Below are 17,826 nucleotides of genomic sequence, written 5' to 3'. Positions count from 1 at the left end.
CCCACATTACAGCTTTCTATCAGCTACAATGGCATAAACTGCAATAGGAACAACAGGCTGATATGGATGTGGCCATTATACATTTTCAGGCGTTACAAAACTGAGGCATTAAATAAATGTAATTATTTTTAGTTTAATTAACTAATGTTATTAAATAACTAATTTATGGGGATTGGCAGTGCACAGAACATATCTGGTGTTTTTTTATCATCTGTTGCTTACAAACGTGATTGTAAGACCTTGGAAATGTACAGTATGTATGACTACTATGTCTACAGGGAATAGATTTGTTCCTCTTCAGAGGGGTCACTATCCACAGTTTTTGCACAGGCTTAAAGTTCCTGCAGTATAATAGCTGGATCTCAGGATCAATTGTAGAGCAGTTGGATCTTGGGATCATGCCGATGGTTGGCCATGAGGCGGAGCTACCGTCTGTCCCTTCTCTGGCCTTTTTGTTGCTAAATGTCCCATGGTGGCCGAAGCATTTACTTTGAACATTTCAAGTTCAAAGCAGGCAGTCACCAAAGCTACTGTGGCAGTGATGGAATAGGATTCCGCTTCTTTGTGTGTGTTTTTTCAATGAACTTGCCATGTGCAATCGTGGTAGAGGTGAAATTCTTTGACCAGCACAGGATGGTGGACAAAGCAAATGCATTTGCAAAGAATGTTTTCATTAATTTGTGGTAAACTGGGATTTAGTTCATTTAATTCATATCATTCCAGTGAGGTTTTAACTTTTTAACTTGTAAGCCTTCCGCTTGTGTCCAACTGTATTCACCATACAACAGGCCTATTCTTTTTCACAGAACAGTTTGAGCTAGTTTCCACTGAAAAATACAATCAAATCCATGCTTATCATAAAGCTGCAGTTCAATGCTTTTGTGCATAATATTGCACTTGGCTCTTATGTTTGCGCAATGCAAACAAAGGGCCAATGGCACTTGGAAATGCTTTTGCAATAGGTTTGCCTCTTTTATACATATGTACATTAACTTAACTGGTTTTAGAGTCCCAATAGGTTACCACAGTTTATCTAGTAAAGAGACCTAACCACATTAAAAATGACACAGTGAAATCATGATCTTTATGATTTTCTTTTGCTCTTGTTCTTCATCTGCAATAGGATTTCAATATGCCTACATTTGAATATTTATAGATGTTACTGGCTCACTGTCAACGTTGAATCCTTTACATCAATGTGTCAACAGAAAATGTCTGACAGAACTTCTTCCAGTCTTTATTTGTCTTTGATAGTCATAGTGTCTGGGACGTTGTGATTTTTTTTCTAAGCACTGAAATAGTTCTTTATAATAAATGAGGCTTCATCTTTATGATCAAGTTGGCAATAATGTAGCATTTTGTAGACTGAACCTCCCAGTGTTTTCTGCTAATGAATGCTTTGTTTCCATTGAAGCTATTGCTGCTTATTATGCCAATTGCCCAGTTTTCCCTCTATTGTAAGTAAACACATCACATTGTGCATACCAACCAAGTTGTTATTTGCTAGTTGTTTAGTACAGCTAAAACAGAAACTTGCATTAATTCGAGGCAAAAACATGTTTTTTACAGTACATCAATCACAATATTAATATTAAAATTATAGTGTTTTTGCATGTTCAAGCTATTATGGGTTTGAGATCTGAGCCTAATAAGCTATCCTGACGTTGTTCTATCTATTTATTGTCAACAAATGACACACAACCAATGTAATGTTACCCTACTAACAGCCACAGTCTACTAGGTAGCTCCTTCAAGCCACAGAACTCCACTGTCGTCGTCAAATAAACATATAAGAAACATATATTTTCACTTGGCTGACGTTACTTCACTGCAATTAGCACAGCTAACGAAGTTTTATTTTGAAATAAATCCGCGGCTGCATCTTATTTTTACAGTCTATGGGATGCATTCGCATCCTGTAAAGTAGGACGAATACAGACGTATCCGCGCATGCATGGTCGGTCAAGTGGCGCATTGTTTACATTACTTTGCTAGTTAACGAACGACATGGATAACGTAATATATACTAATCTAGCCGTGCTTGTTGACATGAGAGAACAGCATCCCTCCCAAATTCAAAGGTATGGCTCTTTTATGTGTTTTTGACAGTTTTTCATGGCAGTGCCGTTCAATAGCATAGTAAACAGACAACACTTTCTCACTTGTTGATAGCAAGATAAAATAAGCTAGCGCCTTATCAAGAGCTTTCCCATTTACTGGTGCCTTAAGGCAAAATAAAAATGTAGAACAACCCTGTACCCCCACCCAACCAAATCACACATTGTGAAATTTGTGTTATAAGAAATATTTAATACTAACTCAAATAAAAGAAAGTCAGTGGCCGCCAACGTATGCACCCATGACAGGAAGGAATTAAATCATGATCATACTTGTTGTACAGATCTTGCTGTAACGTTATAGTTTTAATGAGGACAGGGAGTGTTAGGTTGAAAAATTGTGTTAGTTATCTAATACTGAATGCTGAAACAAACCTGCTATATTCTGTGCTACAGTATAAAACTAATTTTGTGTTGGCTCTGAATGCTGGCACTGGAAGTAAGGAAATCCTGTACTGTCTAAATGTCAGAAATGACTGTGCTTAGGCTACTTCTGCTGAATAACTAACTACACCAAAATTTAAAATAAAAAATAAAATAAAAACTCTGGTGCTGTTGGTTTGGTTAAAAAATGGGATGACTCAGGTAAAAGTAAAATGTCATAAAGCACAAGTGTTATTGTATTTTGGCAGATGCATTGTGTTGGATGAGCGGCATCACAACTTGTATGGAGGCCCAGAATTTTTAACAACGTGCTTGATGTAAGCCTGCAGTGCCTGCCGTTGTTCATCGATGATGTTAATGTTTTCAGCGATGGTGACTTTAAGGTAAGGCTACTTTTAGACTGGCAGTAACATGTCTGTAATTGTATACTCTATTTCGGAGGTATCCTTCAACCTTGGCATACTACTCATGGTTTGAATAGAGTGAATCGATAAGTCTGCTTTTCGTAATATTATATAATTAGAAATAGACTGTGTTTCATGTGGCACCATGCCAGGTGGGATTTGTTTGTACAGTATCAGTTTGTTACTGTAACTTCTGTGATCCCATAGCTAGGTTTTTAATATAAGTAAGTGAAGCGAGAAAACATTATTTTTCAGATATTGCAAGCAATGCAATTTAACCACACTCCAGCACTACAGTGTATTTGATATGATCTACTTAAAAAACAATGAAACAATACAATAAATTAAGAATAGTGACCTTTTTAGAAATTAAAAAGACTCTCCAGCTCCTTTTTTTTCTAAAAATGAAAAGTTCTAACGCAGTCTTACTCTTGTCCGGAAAGTCGAAATTGCTTTAGAGTTGAACTAGAGTTTTATGGCCCAGTTATTTGGTGATAAGTGTTTCTGCATTATTATGTGAAAGAAAGTTTTGGATCCACAATCAGCCATGAGACGCCTAATGTCTGCATGTCTAGAGATAAATCAAGGTCAATAATGAGTTCACATGGGCATTTCTGTAAGTTGTAGTTCTAAATTAATAATTGTTCTTCATGCTAATTAATTAATATACCTGGAAATTGGCTGTGTAGCTTTGGAGAAATAGGAGCTTTAATGTTTTCTATGCTAAATATTAATGGCAAAACTGTAGAGGAATCACACCAAGAAATGACTCATTCTCTTTCTAGCTCTTAATGTCCACACACAGTAAGAGAGTGACCCTTTTGAAACCTGCCAACTTCCCACTTACACATGCCACATCTAAAAATGAAGTACAGTACATCATAGATCAGAATGTTAGAGGATGCTAAGAAGAGATTTTTTTATCAGAAAAAATTACCTAAGAGTTTATGATGCAGATACAGAAGCACTCCATTAAAAATCCCCATCAAATACCTTCACTAAACATGAGTTCAGAATCTCATTACTAAATGAACATATTTGTCTGTGTGTAAACAATCCCAAAAATGAATAATGGCAACGACTTGTTTAGAACGACACGCTCTCCTACCAGACAAACATTAGTGCTCTGCAATCACCAGTCAGAAACACATCTGATGTTGATACCTGACTGCCAGTGACTCATCTGCCTTGCCACTATGGGTTGAGGAAGAAATGCCTTACAGCGTGTTTGAAGAAGTGCTGCCAAGTTATTTTGAAATGCACGACTGACCTTCAAGGAAATGAAGCTGACAACATATCAGGATCTACTGCTCCCCAAGCTCCATGCAGAACCACATGTCATTAAACCATTTCATTGCTGATGAATTGCCTTACAGTTATGTGAAATGGAAAACACAAAAGTGATCATGAAGAAAAAAAACACATTCACAAAATAACACCAAATAAAGAAAGCATTAGATTAATTGTAATAACTGCAATAAAAATACATTCTTAAATAGACACATTGAAAAGTTTGTTAAAACACAACAACACATTTCCTCGTATAAACAACAAAACATTAATATTCAAGAATCTGCGGCTAACACTACCTGGACAAGGGGCAGTGTTATTGCAAACCCTTGATTCTCTTAAAGGGCCGCTGCAGTGTGTTCCGTATGGTGTGACACATGTTCTTGTTCGCACCTGCGACCCTTGCCCGCAAGTTACAGAGCATGAGCTCCACTGGGACCACTCCTCTGCACCTGATTCACCTGTGTGGGAGAAGGGTGACACTAGTTAAATGCAGCAATATGGTCCTTGGGCAGTTCTTACGGGGCGAGGTGGGCAGGGTTGAGTCAAGTGGGTGGGTGGGAGGGAAGGGGGCAACATGAGTCACGTTGGGGTGAAGTGGGGTCTTTAAGATTTACAAAAACACTATTGTACAGTCTCAACTACCTTTATGTGATCTTTGATAAATACTGACTTGGCAGTGTTATTCTTCAGACAAGTGATTGCATTTGTATGCAGCACAATAAAGTGTTTTGCAATCATAGAGAGTAATTGCATTAACAATGGTCTTGATAGTGTCGGAGAGCTGTGTAAACTAATCAGCTTTTTTACAACAAATTTAAATGTGCATTTATTCAAAGATCACGGTGAAGGCATAGTTATGATTATAGAAAAGTAATGGTAGACATTAGGGTTACATCTGTTTAACTTTATCCTTAAGAAAAATAAGTCATGCATTTCTATGAAACCCAATAATATGCTTAAACAAAGTGAGACCATAAACAAAGCAAATTTCGTAAGAACATGGTGACATGCAAGAAAGACAACATCTGAGAAAATAAAATGGAATTTAATGGGTGTTAGTTCAGAAAGAGGTCGGAGCGATGGATTCCCTTGCACTGCAGCAAACTGTCTAGTTTCCTTGACAACAGTGGAGCGAATTCTGTGTTTTAGACGAAATAATTTTCAAATCCATCTCAACCTGTTAAATCCCAGGGGTGGAGGAAAATGAGAAAGTTAGCTGATTTTATTCAGCAGATCACAGCCATTTCCATGTGTTTGACTGTGGCTCAAAGCAGACTTAATTGTGAGTGCCCAGAAGGAAGGTACCAATTTAGCCACAGAATGAGAATGGAATCTGTTTCTATTGTCCAGGCCTTTGCACCTAAATTGAGGTTTTGGCAAGCAGACTTTGAAGTAGTTTAACTCTGCAGTCAAATGAAATAATTAAATAATCACACCTATTGTTAGGTAGCAGATTAGTAAAGATAAAGATCATAGTTGTTACATTTTTCTCAAAATCTCTTTTGAGTTAAATTATAAAGATTATTAAGAAGAAACATTCAAGCATTCAGCCTTTCAATCGTCATTGTTCAAAAGGGTCAACTATCAAAAAGCCATGAAATGCTAAATAAAACTGTATATTATGATGAGGCAGTGGGGTGTGGTTTCCAAAGCCATGGTAGCCGAATTAAAAAAGAATAAATTATTTGATGACAAGTGACTGGACAATTAAATACCTGCATCAGAGTAGTCCCCAAATAATTGATGTTTGATTATGTTAAACCCTCAGGTGAAGTATTCATTTTCTTTGAGGCTTTATGCATTAGAAATATAATTTATTACAAAGAGGAATTATTTCAATTGCAGCTCTGAATACATTTATGTCAGTGGAAGTCATCAAATCATATTAGAAGTTTGAGAACATTATGCTTTAAAATAGCATCTCAACATGTAGTATAAAGGGAACATAGATTCAGCCAAATAGGGATCTAAACACTGCCCTTAGTTTTGCAGATCATAAAATAGACTGAAAGGTGGATCAATTTGTTAAATGAGGCAGTACAGGGAGAGTAAATTGTGTGAGAATGAGAAACAGAAAAGCACAGTGATGCGACTCAACAGGGAAACAACATACCTACGGCATGTGTAAAATGGAGAAGTGTTAATGAGCATGTGTTAGTACCGGTATGTATGTATGGTGTGTCGCAAATTAAAATGGTAATGATAGGCGTTTTTTAAACAATGACAGGAATTTAAATGTAACAACACATGAAAAAATCAAAACATTTCCCAAAAATCAAAATTAAGAATAAAAACAAAATCTCAGCTAGATCTTAACCCACCCACTGAAAACAAAAAGGGGTTTCAAACAACTAAATAATGAAAGCCAAATTAAGGTGTTGCTATAATATTGCTGTGACTTATTTCAGTACTTTCTGATTTTATTACAATTGCTAAGTTGGTAGGTTGTAAATGTTATTATGAATTTAGATTACTTCAGTTTTTAATGTATTGGATGCTAGACTTGATTAAGCAGCAAAGCCTAATTTTATCTCTAAGGGCAGCATCTATCAGTTCAACTTTTGCCAAGTATGTTTTTCATATTTGGCTGAAGGGTTCGATTTTTCATCGAATGACATTTCATTTATCATGCCTTGGAGGAAATGATTAACTACATCATGACCTTAGTTTTGAACTGCTGTTTAATTAATGTTCTATAAATATAGTATATGAGTAATCCACTTGCCAACTCGCTATGTGACAATAAAACAAACAGAGCCACAAAACACAATTATTTTCCAAATTCAAAGTAAATATTCATAGAAAAATGGGAAATTTATCTTCCTACTTCATATGTGGCAATATAGAATGAGTTGGAAAAAATAATAATGCAACACATTTCCACTTAAAAGGTGCAGTACAAGAGAGAGCATGCATGATGAAATTAAGTTTAGTTAACAAAATAAAGTAAAGAAACATAACTACATTATTACCAGTTTGTGCCATAAATTTAGCAGATTCAGCTTGCTCCTGCAGGGCCTTTGTGTCATGAACTGATCTTGGCCGCTGACTTTTTACTGTATGCTCTCCGATCATTCCATATTCTATGGGACAAAATAGAGGTTCATATGAAAGCTAGGCTTAAACATGATTTTCTGAGAACAAAAGCTTATTACATACTGTTCTTCAAGATGTTCGAAGCAACTGCAGTACATGGCTAGAAACAAAGACCACACAAGTTTGTATTTAATTTGTCCTTTACTCTAGGGCATAGAACAATGCAACGAATTTATAAGGGTGAGTTGGAAGTATTAATTGAGTTTGAAAGCACAACGTAGACACATAGCAAACATGCAAATAAACTCACATCGTTTTTTTAAGACGTTGTCAGACCAGCTCCCTCCGTCCCTCCCTCCCTCCCTCCGTCCCTCCCTCCCTCCCTCCGTCCCTCCCTACCCTCCTGCACATCCCGAAAAGGAAAAAAAAGAAAATGAAAGTAAAAATGTGTAAGCCATCAGAAAGCCACAGAGGAGGGGGTCATGGACATAACATGCTATTGATCCACAGTTTCCTCAACAGTTTGTCATCTTTGTAGAATTTCTTTTTGGATTACCCAGTCCAAAATATTGTGAGCCTTTGTTAAATTAGACAAATGTATTCTGAGCTGTATTCATTTCAATGCATGCCCTCTTTGTTTCCCATAATGGGACAAAGAAACAATGAGTACAATGTTCTGAAACCACACTGAGAAAAATAATGCTTGCAGTATTGCATTTAGTTCAGAATTTACATCATCATTAAAAAGTAGCATTATTTTCGGCAGTGTGGTCCTAATGAGATGATTATATCTCTGCAAATAGGCAATGCAGGTAATGCATCAACAACAAATTCACACATAGCTTATGTTAGTACATTAGACAATACAATGCATCAGCCATTGATAGAGAGAATGTAAAATCATCTAGTTTGTAGCCTTTAGTTTCCTGTGTTCCCTACAGCAGATTGAACGCCTAGAAAGACTGACCTGCCTGGGGGGCAGGGGCGCATCTGTCATGTCATCTGATCACGATCCACTGAAAGCTCAAATTTTAGGACTAATTATCTATAAATCAGACAGCTGTCTGATCCACGCATTTAACTGTTGGCATTAACCAAATCATATCATAGAACATGTTCCATGATTGGATTAAGAAAAATAAATAAATAAATAAATCAAGACTGGAATGACTGTGTTTTCAGCTATGTTAAAGCAACATCCCTTACCAGTATAGCATCAGGAAAACTGTGGTTGTATTTGCATAAAATATTTGAATATTATAAGGGTATAATGAAAGGAGAGAAAGCCGCCAGGTTGAAACAAACCGCATCCTTTTGATGCTGATTGGGATCTTTAGAACCATGACTGCACAAAGTAATGAGCTTCAGAAGCATGTTCAAATGTCTTTCAGTCTGATTTGATAGTGTCCACATCTGTTTTGCTCAATTTAAGCAGAAAGCACAGTGTGAACTCTGTACCGGACAAAAAATGTGCAGGTACACTGATGGTTGGACAAACAGCGGGCAGTTGATCTAACGTTAAGTCATGCAAGGCTAACTACTGTAGATACTTTGACATGTTATCTCTTTACTGCGTTTCTGTCTCTACCCTGTGGTGTCTTGGATCTTGAACCAATTCCCCATTTAGCAGAATAAAAGGGTTGTCTGATTTAGTCAGCCTGAATGGCGGCTTCTTCACAGGGAATCATAGAAAAAGCAGGGTACACTGCTTTTTAATGAATTTATAAGTTAAAATAAACACTAAAAACTATGAGACAGCATACATAGCACTTTCATGCCACTTGGCTCAGTGGGGCAGGTTGGATATAGAGCATACATGGATTCTTTTAATGCTTTTACTTTTCAGTAACATTTGATGTTAAAATGCAAAATAAAGAGTTTAAAATATGTACATATCATTATAGACACCCTACTGTCCTGTATACATAACATAGCAACAGTGGTAGCAGTTAGGAAATGCAATAGAGCTTAAAATGTGTGAATATCATATATAGCCTACTCTATACTAAAAAAAAAAAGAATTCCTACCCAGCTCTCTGTTGAATTAGATACATTTATAAGCAACATCAATGTAAATAATGTGTTCACTTCCTGTATAAAGGAGGACATTTATAAAGCTGTATGCAATTATTGTCTATATTGTCCTTTTTTAAATACTAATCAACATGACCAGCTTCGCATAACGTTGATCCTTACTCCATTATACTTTTGAAAATGATTTGCCTCTGTAAAACATTGATCAACTCAGCCTATTAAACAGTGATATTAGCCCTACAGTCAGTCACACCTAATCGAATCTAGCTCCCAGCAGCTCTTGATGAACAATACAACAAAAGCATTGAAACATGAAAGAGATTACCTAAATGTCATTAAGCGTGATGACAGTGAGATACACTCATTACAGAGCACACACTGTATGAATCAAATGTCACATCTTTAAATGGAGATTTTTCATCATCACAGATTCATCGTTTCATCACTGATGTTTGAGTAATTATATCTGCATCATTCTGGACAGGTAGCTCAAAAGCTCAACCTGTTGGTATAAACATGAGAACTGGTTAAATTAGTGCATAAGAAGTTTGAGTTTTAAGTGTATGAAACTGGAGTCTCTCTTTTGATGCCACAAAGCCAAGATGTTAATCCTAACGTTGCGTTTCAAGGAGCCTGAGGTAGAATGGGTAAGCACAGGATGTCGAAGTATGACACCAGAAAAGTACTGAGAAATAAGCACACCGGTTTAATTGAACTGGTAGGATTGCATTCAAGCCTTTGGCTATGTAACCGTAAACATCAAAGACAAATGAGAATTTTAATAACTGGAGGGGCACGCTGTTTGTCATTTGTCAAAGAAGCCCAATACAATGTGTCTTCACTGTATTACAAGGCAGAAAGCGCAGATAATGCATTTAGCGTGTCATTACTTTTCAAACATTTCTTCTGTTTAAGGTGGCATCATTTTCATGTTTTGGCCTCTTTAACTGTGTTTTTAAGAAAATTCACTTTAAGATTTATGAGGTGTCTGTCCTTCAGTTGAGACTAAAGAGAATACTTATTATTATTATTATTATCCATCAGCCATCATGCTTCAACAACAAAGGAGAGGGAATGCCATTCAGAGAAATCCATCACTGTTAGCTTTCTTTCCTTTTGTGAAGTGACAGACTCATTCACTTTGTTTTGCATGCACATAACCCTGATGTCATGCATCACTGACAAAGCATGCGTTTTGTGACTCCTGAGAATTAAAAATGACATTCTTACAGTGACCACTAAATTCAGCCAGGTTTACAAAACTGAGGAATAGCGGCATTGCTTTTCTGAAATACTGGACAAATTTGTGGATGATTAAATACATTTGCCTAAAATAGGAATTACTTAGATGACCTTGGCAGACATATCAGCAATAGCCACTTCTCCTTTCACAACAGGCAACACATTTTAACACAACGTCACAGCTACACAGCTTGTTCCAGCAAGCATTTCAAAATCTAAATAATAGCCAACACTCTAGACCAAATGGACCAGACAGGAAGGAGTTGCTTCTGAAGAGTAGTTTGACAAATAATGGATTATGGATAAACAAACAATGCATTGTTGGACTGAACCATCTACATTATTGCAATGTATTTCCCCTTAGATAAAATAATTATTTCTCAGAAGTATTATTATTATTATTATTATTATTATTATCATTATTATTATTATAGTATAATTGTCGCTGATGATTTTTATGACTCACTACATTGGACTTAGATTCCTTGTCAGTCTCAGCTACATGTCTCTATATGTTTGTTCACATTAGCATCTGATGACAGCGGAGACATCTAAGCAGGTTAAACCTAATGTGGCCAACATCTTGTGATGCAATGAAATATGATTTTGACTGACAAAATTATAGATCTATTGTTTTGGAAACCTCCCATATATATATATATATATATATATATATATATATATATATATATATATATATATATATATATATTAGGGCTGTGAATCGATTAAAAATGTAATCGAATTAATTACATACTCTGTGATTAATAATTAATCGCATACATAATTAACAGTGCCTGAACCGATACTTTTTAAGAAAGTAAAAAAAGAAAAGAAAAAAGAAGGGTACTAAACAACAGTCGGTGACATTAAAGAAGGGCTTGTTTATTGCTAAGGCCATATGGTCAAAATTAAATGATTTGATAATAATCTATATCAATAACAATAACTTATTTCACTAGTAAATTGCTGTTGAACGACAAAAACAACCACCAGATGGGAAAAGGACATTTACAATAACTTCAAATGCACCACGAGGCTGTAGTTTACCAGTTTCATTGAACACACCGTCTGTGTTGTTTTTCCGACGGCAGCTGCAGATTGTTAGCCTAGAAATCTAGACGCACCCTAGTTGCAGCTGGCTTGTCAGGCTAGCAGATTGTTACATACCGGTGTTGAATCCTCTACAGTAAAACAGTCAAACTTTACACCGTTTAGCGTTAGCTGTCAGCATTTTAACAGTGTTTAATCCAGCTTCTTGCTAGCGGTAGGCTAACGTTAGCTGCTGTCGAGTATAGTGTTAACTAGCGTCACGTGCAGTGGTGTTTGTGTTGCCTGTATCGTCCGTTTCAGAGCATCAGAGAGAAGAGCAGACATATCAGTGGCACCAGATTTCGGTAGCCAGGGTTGGCAGGAAGAAGTAACAAGTAGCTAAATGTTCCAATCAATGATCCAGGCAGCACATTCTCGTCTCCCTCCTTCATTTTACAGTCGAATAGTGGCTAGAATGGCTCCGGGTCAAACGTCAATATGGAATGGATTAATCTGCGTTATTTTTTTTAACGCGTTATTTTTTGTCAGATTAATTAATCAAAATGAACGCGTTATTTTCACAGCCCTAATGTGTGTATGTATATATATATATATATATATATATATATATATATATATATATATATATATATATATATATATATATATATGTGTGTGTGTGTGTGTGTGTGTGTGTGTGTGTATATATATACTGTATATATATATATATATATATATATATATATATATATATATATACACACATTAAAATAGCTAAAGCTACAATATAGAAAAGAATTTACCTAATGCACACACTCACCCACAAGCACAGACAAATTAATACACACCCTTTTCCTCTTTCTCACATTTTTAAAAATTCCTAATTCACTAAAGGAAAAAAGCAGAATTATAACTCAATTCAGTAGCATTGTGCAGCTTTAAACCTGCAATTATTCCAGTAAGAGCAAAAACAGATCTTTCAAAGAGTGCTAGTTAAAACAGCTTGCTGCCACCATACTGTGCCATCAGTTTACAATGGCAGCCATTTTGCCTGCTTATCAGGGCTTATCAGCAAATCAGGGGAGTAATAAAGAGGTGAGGAATGAGATTAGGTTCTTTTGAGAAAAAATACCTTCCTCTCAACTTTAAAAGTCCCATGGCATGAAAATTTCACTTTATGAGGTTTTTTAACATTAATATGCATTCCCCCAGCCTGCCTATGGTCCCCCAGTGGCTAGAAATAGCGATAGGTGGAAACCGAGCCCTGGGTATTCTGCTCTGCCTTTGAGAAAATGAAAGCTCAGATGGGCCGATCTGGATCTGATCTTGTTCCTTATGAAGTCATAAGGAGCAAGGTTACCTCCCCTTTCTCTGCTTTGCCCGCCCAGAGAATTTGGCCAACGCATGAGAGAGAGACATCATGGCTTTCAAACAAGCAAAGTGGCAGTTGGTCAAGGCCACACCCCCACCCTCCACCTTGCCCACCTCTCTCCTCCTTAATAGCTACAAACACAGAAATGGCACATACTAAGGAAAGCTCATTGTGGGACTGGCTCTAGTGGCTGTAATTCTGCACCAAGGCTGAATTTCGGGAAAGAGACTTCAGATACAGTATTAGGGGACCACTAAGGTTTATATAAAAGCATCCAAAGAGCGCCATGTCATGGGACCTTTAAGAAAGGGAAGTGATTCAGTGGCTAGTTTCGTGAGTCAGGCTGCTTTGCAAGTTTAATCTCATTGTGAGATATGTCCAGCAACTCTAAAAAGGAAAGGAAAATAACTTTTGTTTCAATCATCTTTGGCAGCTGATCTCCAGGGGTGCATCTGTTAGCAAAGCCAACACTGCATGCAGAAAACAGATACAGCCAAAACAATAAAAACCTTTGGCCAAAATGTCTGCTCAAATTACTGGCTGTGCAAGCGCCTTGTCACTGCTGGGCTGTGACCTCAGCAGGTGACAATAAATGAAGGTTATAACAGGGGGACACCAAATTTTGAGGCTACAGTGTTACTGAATGAATGTGCTGTGGCCCACACAGGCCTTCATCGCAGTGTCAAATTTGTGAGAACATGGATAGTGCTGGACAGTATTCTCCTGCCCAAGCCAAACTATTCATGTGAGCCTGATTTGATGGGCTCAAAGCTTTTCTTACCCATCACAGCTCATTGATGCTTTGAACCTTAATTAGGGGCCATATTTATGTTTGATTTAATTAATGTCCCACTACTAAGTACATGCAGTACACATTACAAACAAATAAAGACTCAACACGCAATCAAAGTGAATGGAAGTTCCCTGGGTCCATGACCTTTGTCATCACTAAGGCTTTGATTCACTGCATGCAGGGAATGTTAAGCTTACACAGTGGCAGTGATCGCGCCAGCAGCAGAGAGCCTAACGGAAGACATTTGATTTCCAGGTTCATCTTTACTGTGTGAACATGTTCCATGTGTAATTTTGTTGAAAGGCAGTAAAAGCCAGCCCCATGTCCAATGACTGATGTGTCTAACCTCGCATGAAATGAGCCTTTACTCAGAGGCCCCTATGAGTAGCTTCTATCAGGGGCTCTCCGCTTCCTGCCCTCCATGCATTCCTGCCTGACTGACTGACTGTCACAAATGTTGCTCTTAATGAGAGGCACTTCATTACCACTACACTTTGAAGAGTGTAAGTTCCCAAAAAAAGAGAAAAGCATACAGTCCATGCAGACCAGGAAGAGAGATACCTTACTATCCATGTCTTTGATCTATTTCTCATCAGCTGAGCTACTAAGGCTGGCAAATGTTGGTCAAATGTAGTGATTCATATGGGTTGTAAGGTGCTTTTTAGTCAGAATGCATCAATTGTGAAATTCTGGGCCGATGATTAAAAAAACAATTTATCTAGCCAGGAAAACAAAGAAGTCTTCATTATTAAAAAAATCACTGAACCATTTTAAAGTCAACCCATCTTTGAATGATCCCAAATTCAATCATACAAATTAATAAAACAACCTTTAATATAACCAATAACAGTTTCAAAGGCCTTTTTAGCCTGCTATACAACTACCTACAAAATGAGAAGATTTTTTCAGTACCTAAGTAGCCCAAAAAAACATTGTTTTTGTGAAACATTGAATTAAATGTGATCAAATGTAAATGTTAAAGTGATTAGAAAAGCTATACAATAAAATGTATATAATTAATAAATACAAATCTAAATAGCTTTCACCTTGTGTTTTTCATACAGAATACAATGTTCTTGAGTTTCCATTAAGCACAAACTTACAGAAGGCTGGAACATTGGGCTGAACATGAGCCTCTTTACTAAACATTAATTGGCCTCAAAAGCTCCTCAATACGGCATTATGGATAAAAGAAAAAAGAAAAATCACCTGTACTTCACTGCCTACTTGTTAGTAAGATGTATGTTTTTCTTTACAAAGATAAGAAACTCTGCGTTACAGCTCAATCTATTTCTCTTCTCATCCAAGATGTGATACGCAGAATGGAACAGCCGCTCACTGAAAACAACTGTGAAAACAAACCACATGTGTGCATGGCACCCGTTGCCCTCTTACGTCATGCCAGAGTTGTGTCCAGCCAGTGGCTTCTTCTCCGTATCATCAGCTGCAGTAGCACCATATGCTAGTCACTGTTGTCTGAGTCTGACCGCTAATAACCAACATAACATTTAGCCAGCACAAAATGGATGCAACACAACAGCTGAACATCAGCCACTGCCAATCGGTGAATGTCATCTTATGTGCCTATAGGCTGATGGCAGTCAACAAGTCAATTATCGGGCGATACCGATGTTTGGTCGATAAATCGGTGCATCCCTAATTTTTTGGGTATATTGGACTTTTGATTGAGTCATAAATTACAATGGAAATATATTTAAACATAAAAAGATGCCAAATTATAATAAACTATCTTGACCTTTACAAAAGCTAAGAGTGACCACCTGCTCGAACAGTTGTATTATAATTTAAGGGTTTACAAATTATTGTTTGTACAAACCGCATCTGTTCATTTGCTTGTTTCCTGGAGGTATGGCTGCACAATTCATCGCAATATTATCGAAATTGCAATATGGACTATCCAAATCGCATGTGGGCACATTATTTGTTAAAGGCAAAATATGGTCAAGCCATTCTGAATTAAGTATTGTGGTGCTGCAGAGACATCCCAGCCTACATATCGTATCCCACAGACTAAAGAAAAAATCTTTGTTTGGTACAGATCCTCGAAAAAAATCACACTATAATATTTTTGTTTCAATGAAAATAAGAATAATGATAAAAAATTATCATTCCCTCCAATATCATGGATTATTTCGCAATATCAGTTAAAATAATCGCAATTAGATATTTTCCTCATATCTTGCAGCCCTAACTGGAGGTATTAAAACCTAAACATGAAAAATGATCAACGCCTGTTCTGGTTGATTTTGGACTTTTCACTACAAAAAAAGAAACATAAAAATTACAACAAGTATATTAAAATAGAAACAGAAAGAAACATTATAATAACATAACCATGTTCCAGAAGAAAGCAAAAAGAAAATCAGTCATTATGTGTTACACTGGAATGCAAAAAAAAGACAATACATTATAAACATCAAAAATACATTTATTCATAAGTAAAGTACAGATTCTACTACTATGTTTTATTTATTCCAACATTTCAGAGGCAGGACAGTACACTTAGTTTTTTCAGAGTAAGCATCAGTGTTATTTAGAAAAATCTGTGAAGACTATTTTTCAATGTCAGAAAATATATGATGAATATGACGATGATGGTGATTATGGCATAATAAAGATGCATCATATTTTAGCTCATTAACACCTTCACATTCAAACCGAGTCTTAAGTGTTTATCTAACCTTAAAATCAGCCTACCATTCAGAAACAATCTTATACATCTACCCAATGTATCTCCTTACAGCCATTATACAAACCCTCCACTGTTGGTGGGACCATATGCTTGAGCCAATCTAAAAAACTCAATTAGTCCTTCATTAAGAAAATGAAGGGGTTGCACAGAATCAGATACAAATTACGAATGTCCCTCCGAGACGTACAATTATCCATCATATTCCTTCTGCCATCTGTTTGCTTCCTGTTGACTCTCCTAATGACTTAGATTGAAGCCAAATTAGAATTCTGTGCAACTGCCACTGCACCTCATTACAGAGTCAGGTGAACTCGCCTAAAAATGGAGTCAGTGTGGTGAGACAAGCACTTAGAATATTGTCTGCTGTAAGTAGAGAGGATATATTTTGTATTACTGATGTGTAGGCAAATGAGTGGCTACTGGAGATTACATTGATAATTTACAGCACAATGCTAAATCACAAGGTTATTGAGCAGTACCTCACAAAGCAACCTAGATGGAGCTCTGACGTTATCAAAGCACTGCATCAAGAAGCCCTGTTGCTGGGTGCTGTGAGCAGATCATTCCCCCTATTTTCCGTACACTTCAGGGAACAGGCCTCACCAGTCTGACTTCATAGCATTTCGAATTATCCAAAAATGTATAAAGTGAATCTCTACTCTATCAAAAGCCACACAGTTTTGACGTATTTTCCAGTCTAAACATTAAAGTATAATGATCTGCCATCACAAGAATCAAAAGCATCATCCACATTACTGTGGCTGTAAACAAATGCTTGCTTGTCAATGTCCCAAAAGTAGACTTTTCACAAAGAGGTACCCTCTGCATGATAATGAAAGTAATGTGTCGTGCTTTCATTTCAGCTGCATGATGCTATCAGAAAATGGATCCGGCTATAGAGCATTTTAAAGTGAAAGGAATGCCAAGATTGCAGCTTATAACTTGCACCAGCCTTTTCAAAAAGCAACACTGCTGAACCACCCGTGACTAAAAGTGGGGCTGCTGCAGGGACACAACTGAAAGGACTACTGTGTACTGACACAAACAAGGATGGAAGCAGATTACTAATGAAACCATTTTAAAGAAAAGAAGTCAGGTTACATGAGCAGTATAGAAACTACACATTGTACACTGTATGAAATGCTGAGGCCTTCTCAAGTCTGGGACACTAGTCAGTTGCTTAAAGTGTTTCATCAAATATTCTATTGTAAGTTTTGACCAATCACCTAAAAACAAGATTTTATTCTTTTTGACCACCAGGATATGATCTTAATAAACAGTTGTACATTATGCATAATTATCTTTTGGGGTATGCTTTACTACAATGCTCTTGCTAAAGGCAAATTGGAAAACTATGGAAGTAGCTCTTGGCATCACTAGAAATACACAACCCCAGTAGATGACCT

At 36.8% G+C, this 17,826-nt stretch overlaps 1 protein-coding gene and 1 long non-coding RNA gene across 2 annotated transcripts in view; one reads left to right on the top strand and one right to left on the bottom strand.

Annotated features, from left to right (window-relative positions):
* adgrb3 (adhesion G protein-coupled receptor B3) overlaps nt 1-17,826 on the bottom strand; it is a 115,175-nt gene that overhangs the window by 56,717 nt on the left and 40,632 nt on the right. The window contains exons 3-4 of the mRNA XM_039783736.1: nt 7,171-7,281; nt 4,495-4,656 (exon numbers count right to left, since the gene is read on the bottom strand). Coding sequence (XP_039639670.1) covers nt 4,495-4,656; nt 7,171-7,281 — 273 coding nt within the window. The remainder of the gene's footprint in view (nt 1-4,494; nt 4,657-7,170; nt 7,282-17,826) is intronic.
* Nucleotides 1,941-17,711, top strand: LOC120547911. Its single transcript, XR_005637115.1, has 3 exons — nt 1,941-2,081; nt 2,750-2,884; nt 17,284-17,711. It is a non-coding gene; the product is annotated as an uncharacterized LOC120547911 (long non-coding RNA).

The sequence above is a fragment of the Perca fluviatilis genome, chromosome 19 (assembly GCF_010015445.1).
Source record: "Perca fluviatilis chromosome 19, GENO_Pfluv_1.0, whole genome shotgun sequence".
In the NCBI taxonomy this organism is placed as follows: domain Eukaryota; kingdom Metazoa; phylum Chordata; class Actinopteri; order Perciformes; family Percidae; genus Perca; species Perca fluviatilis.
This window is presented reverse-complemented; position numbering and strand designations above follow the sequence as displayed.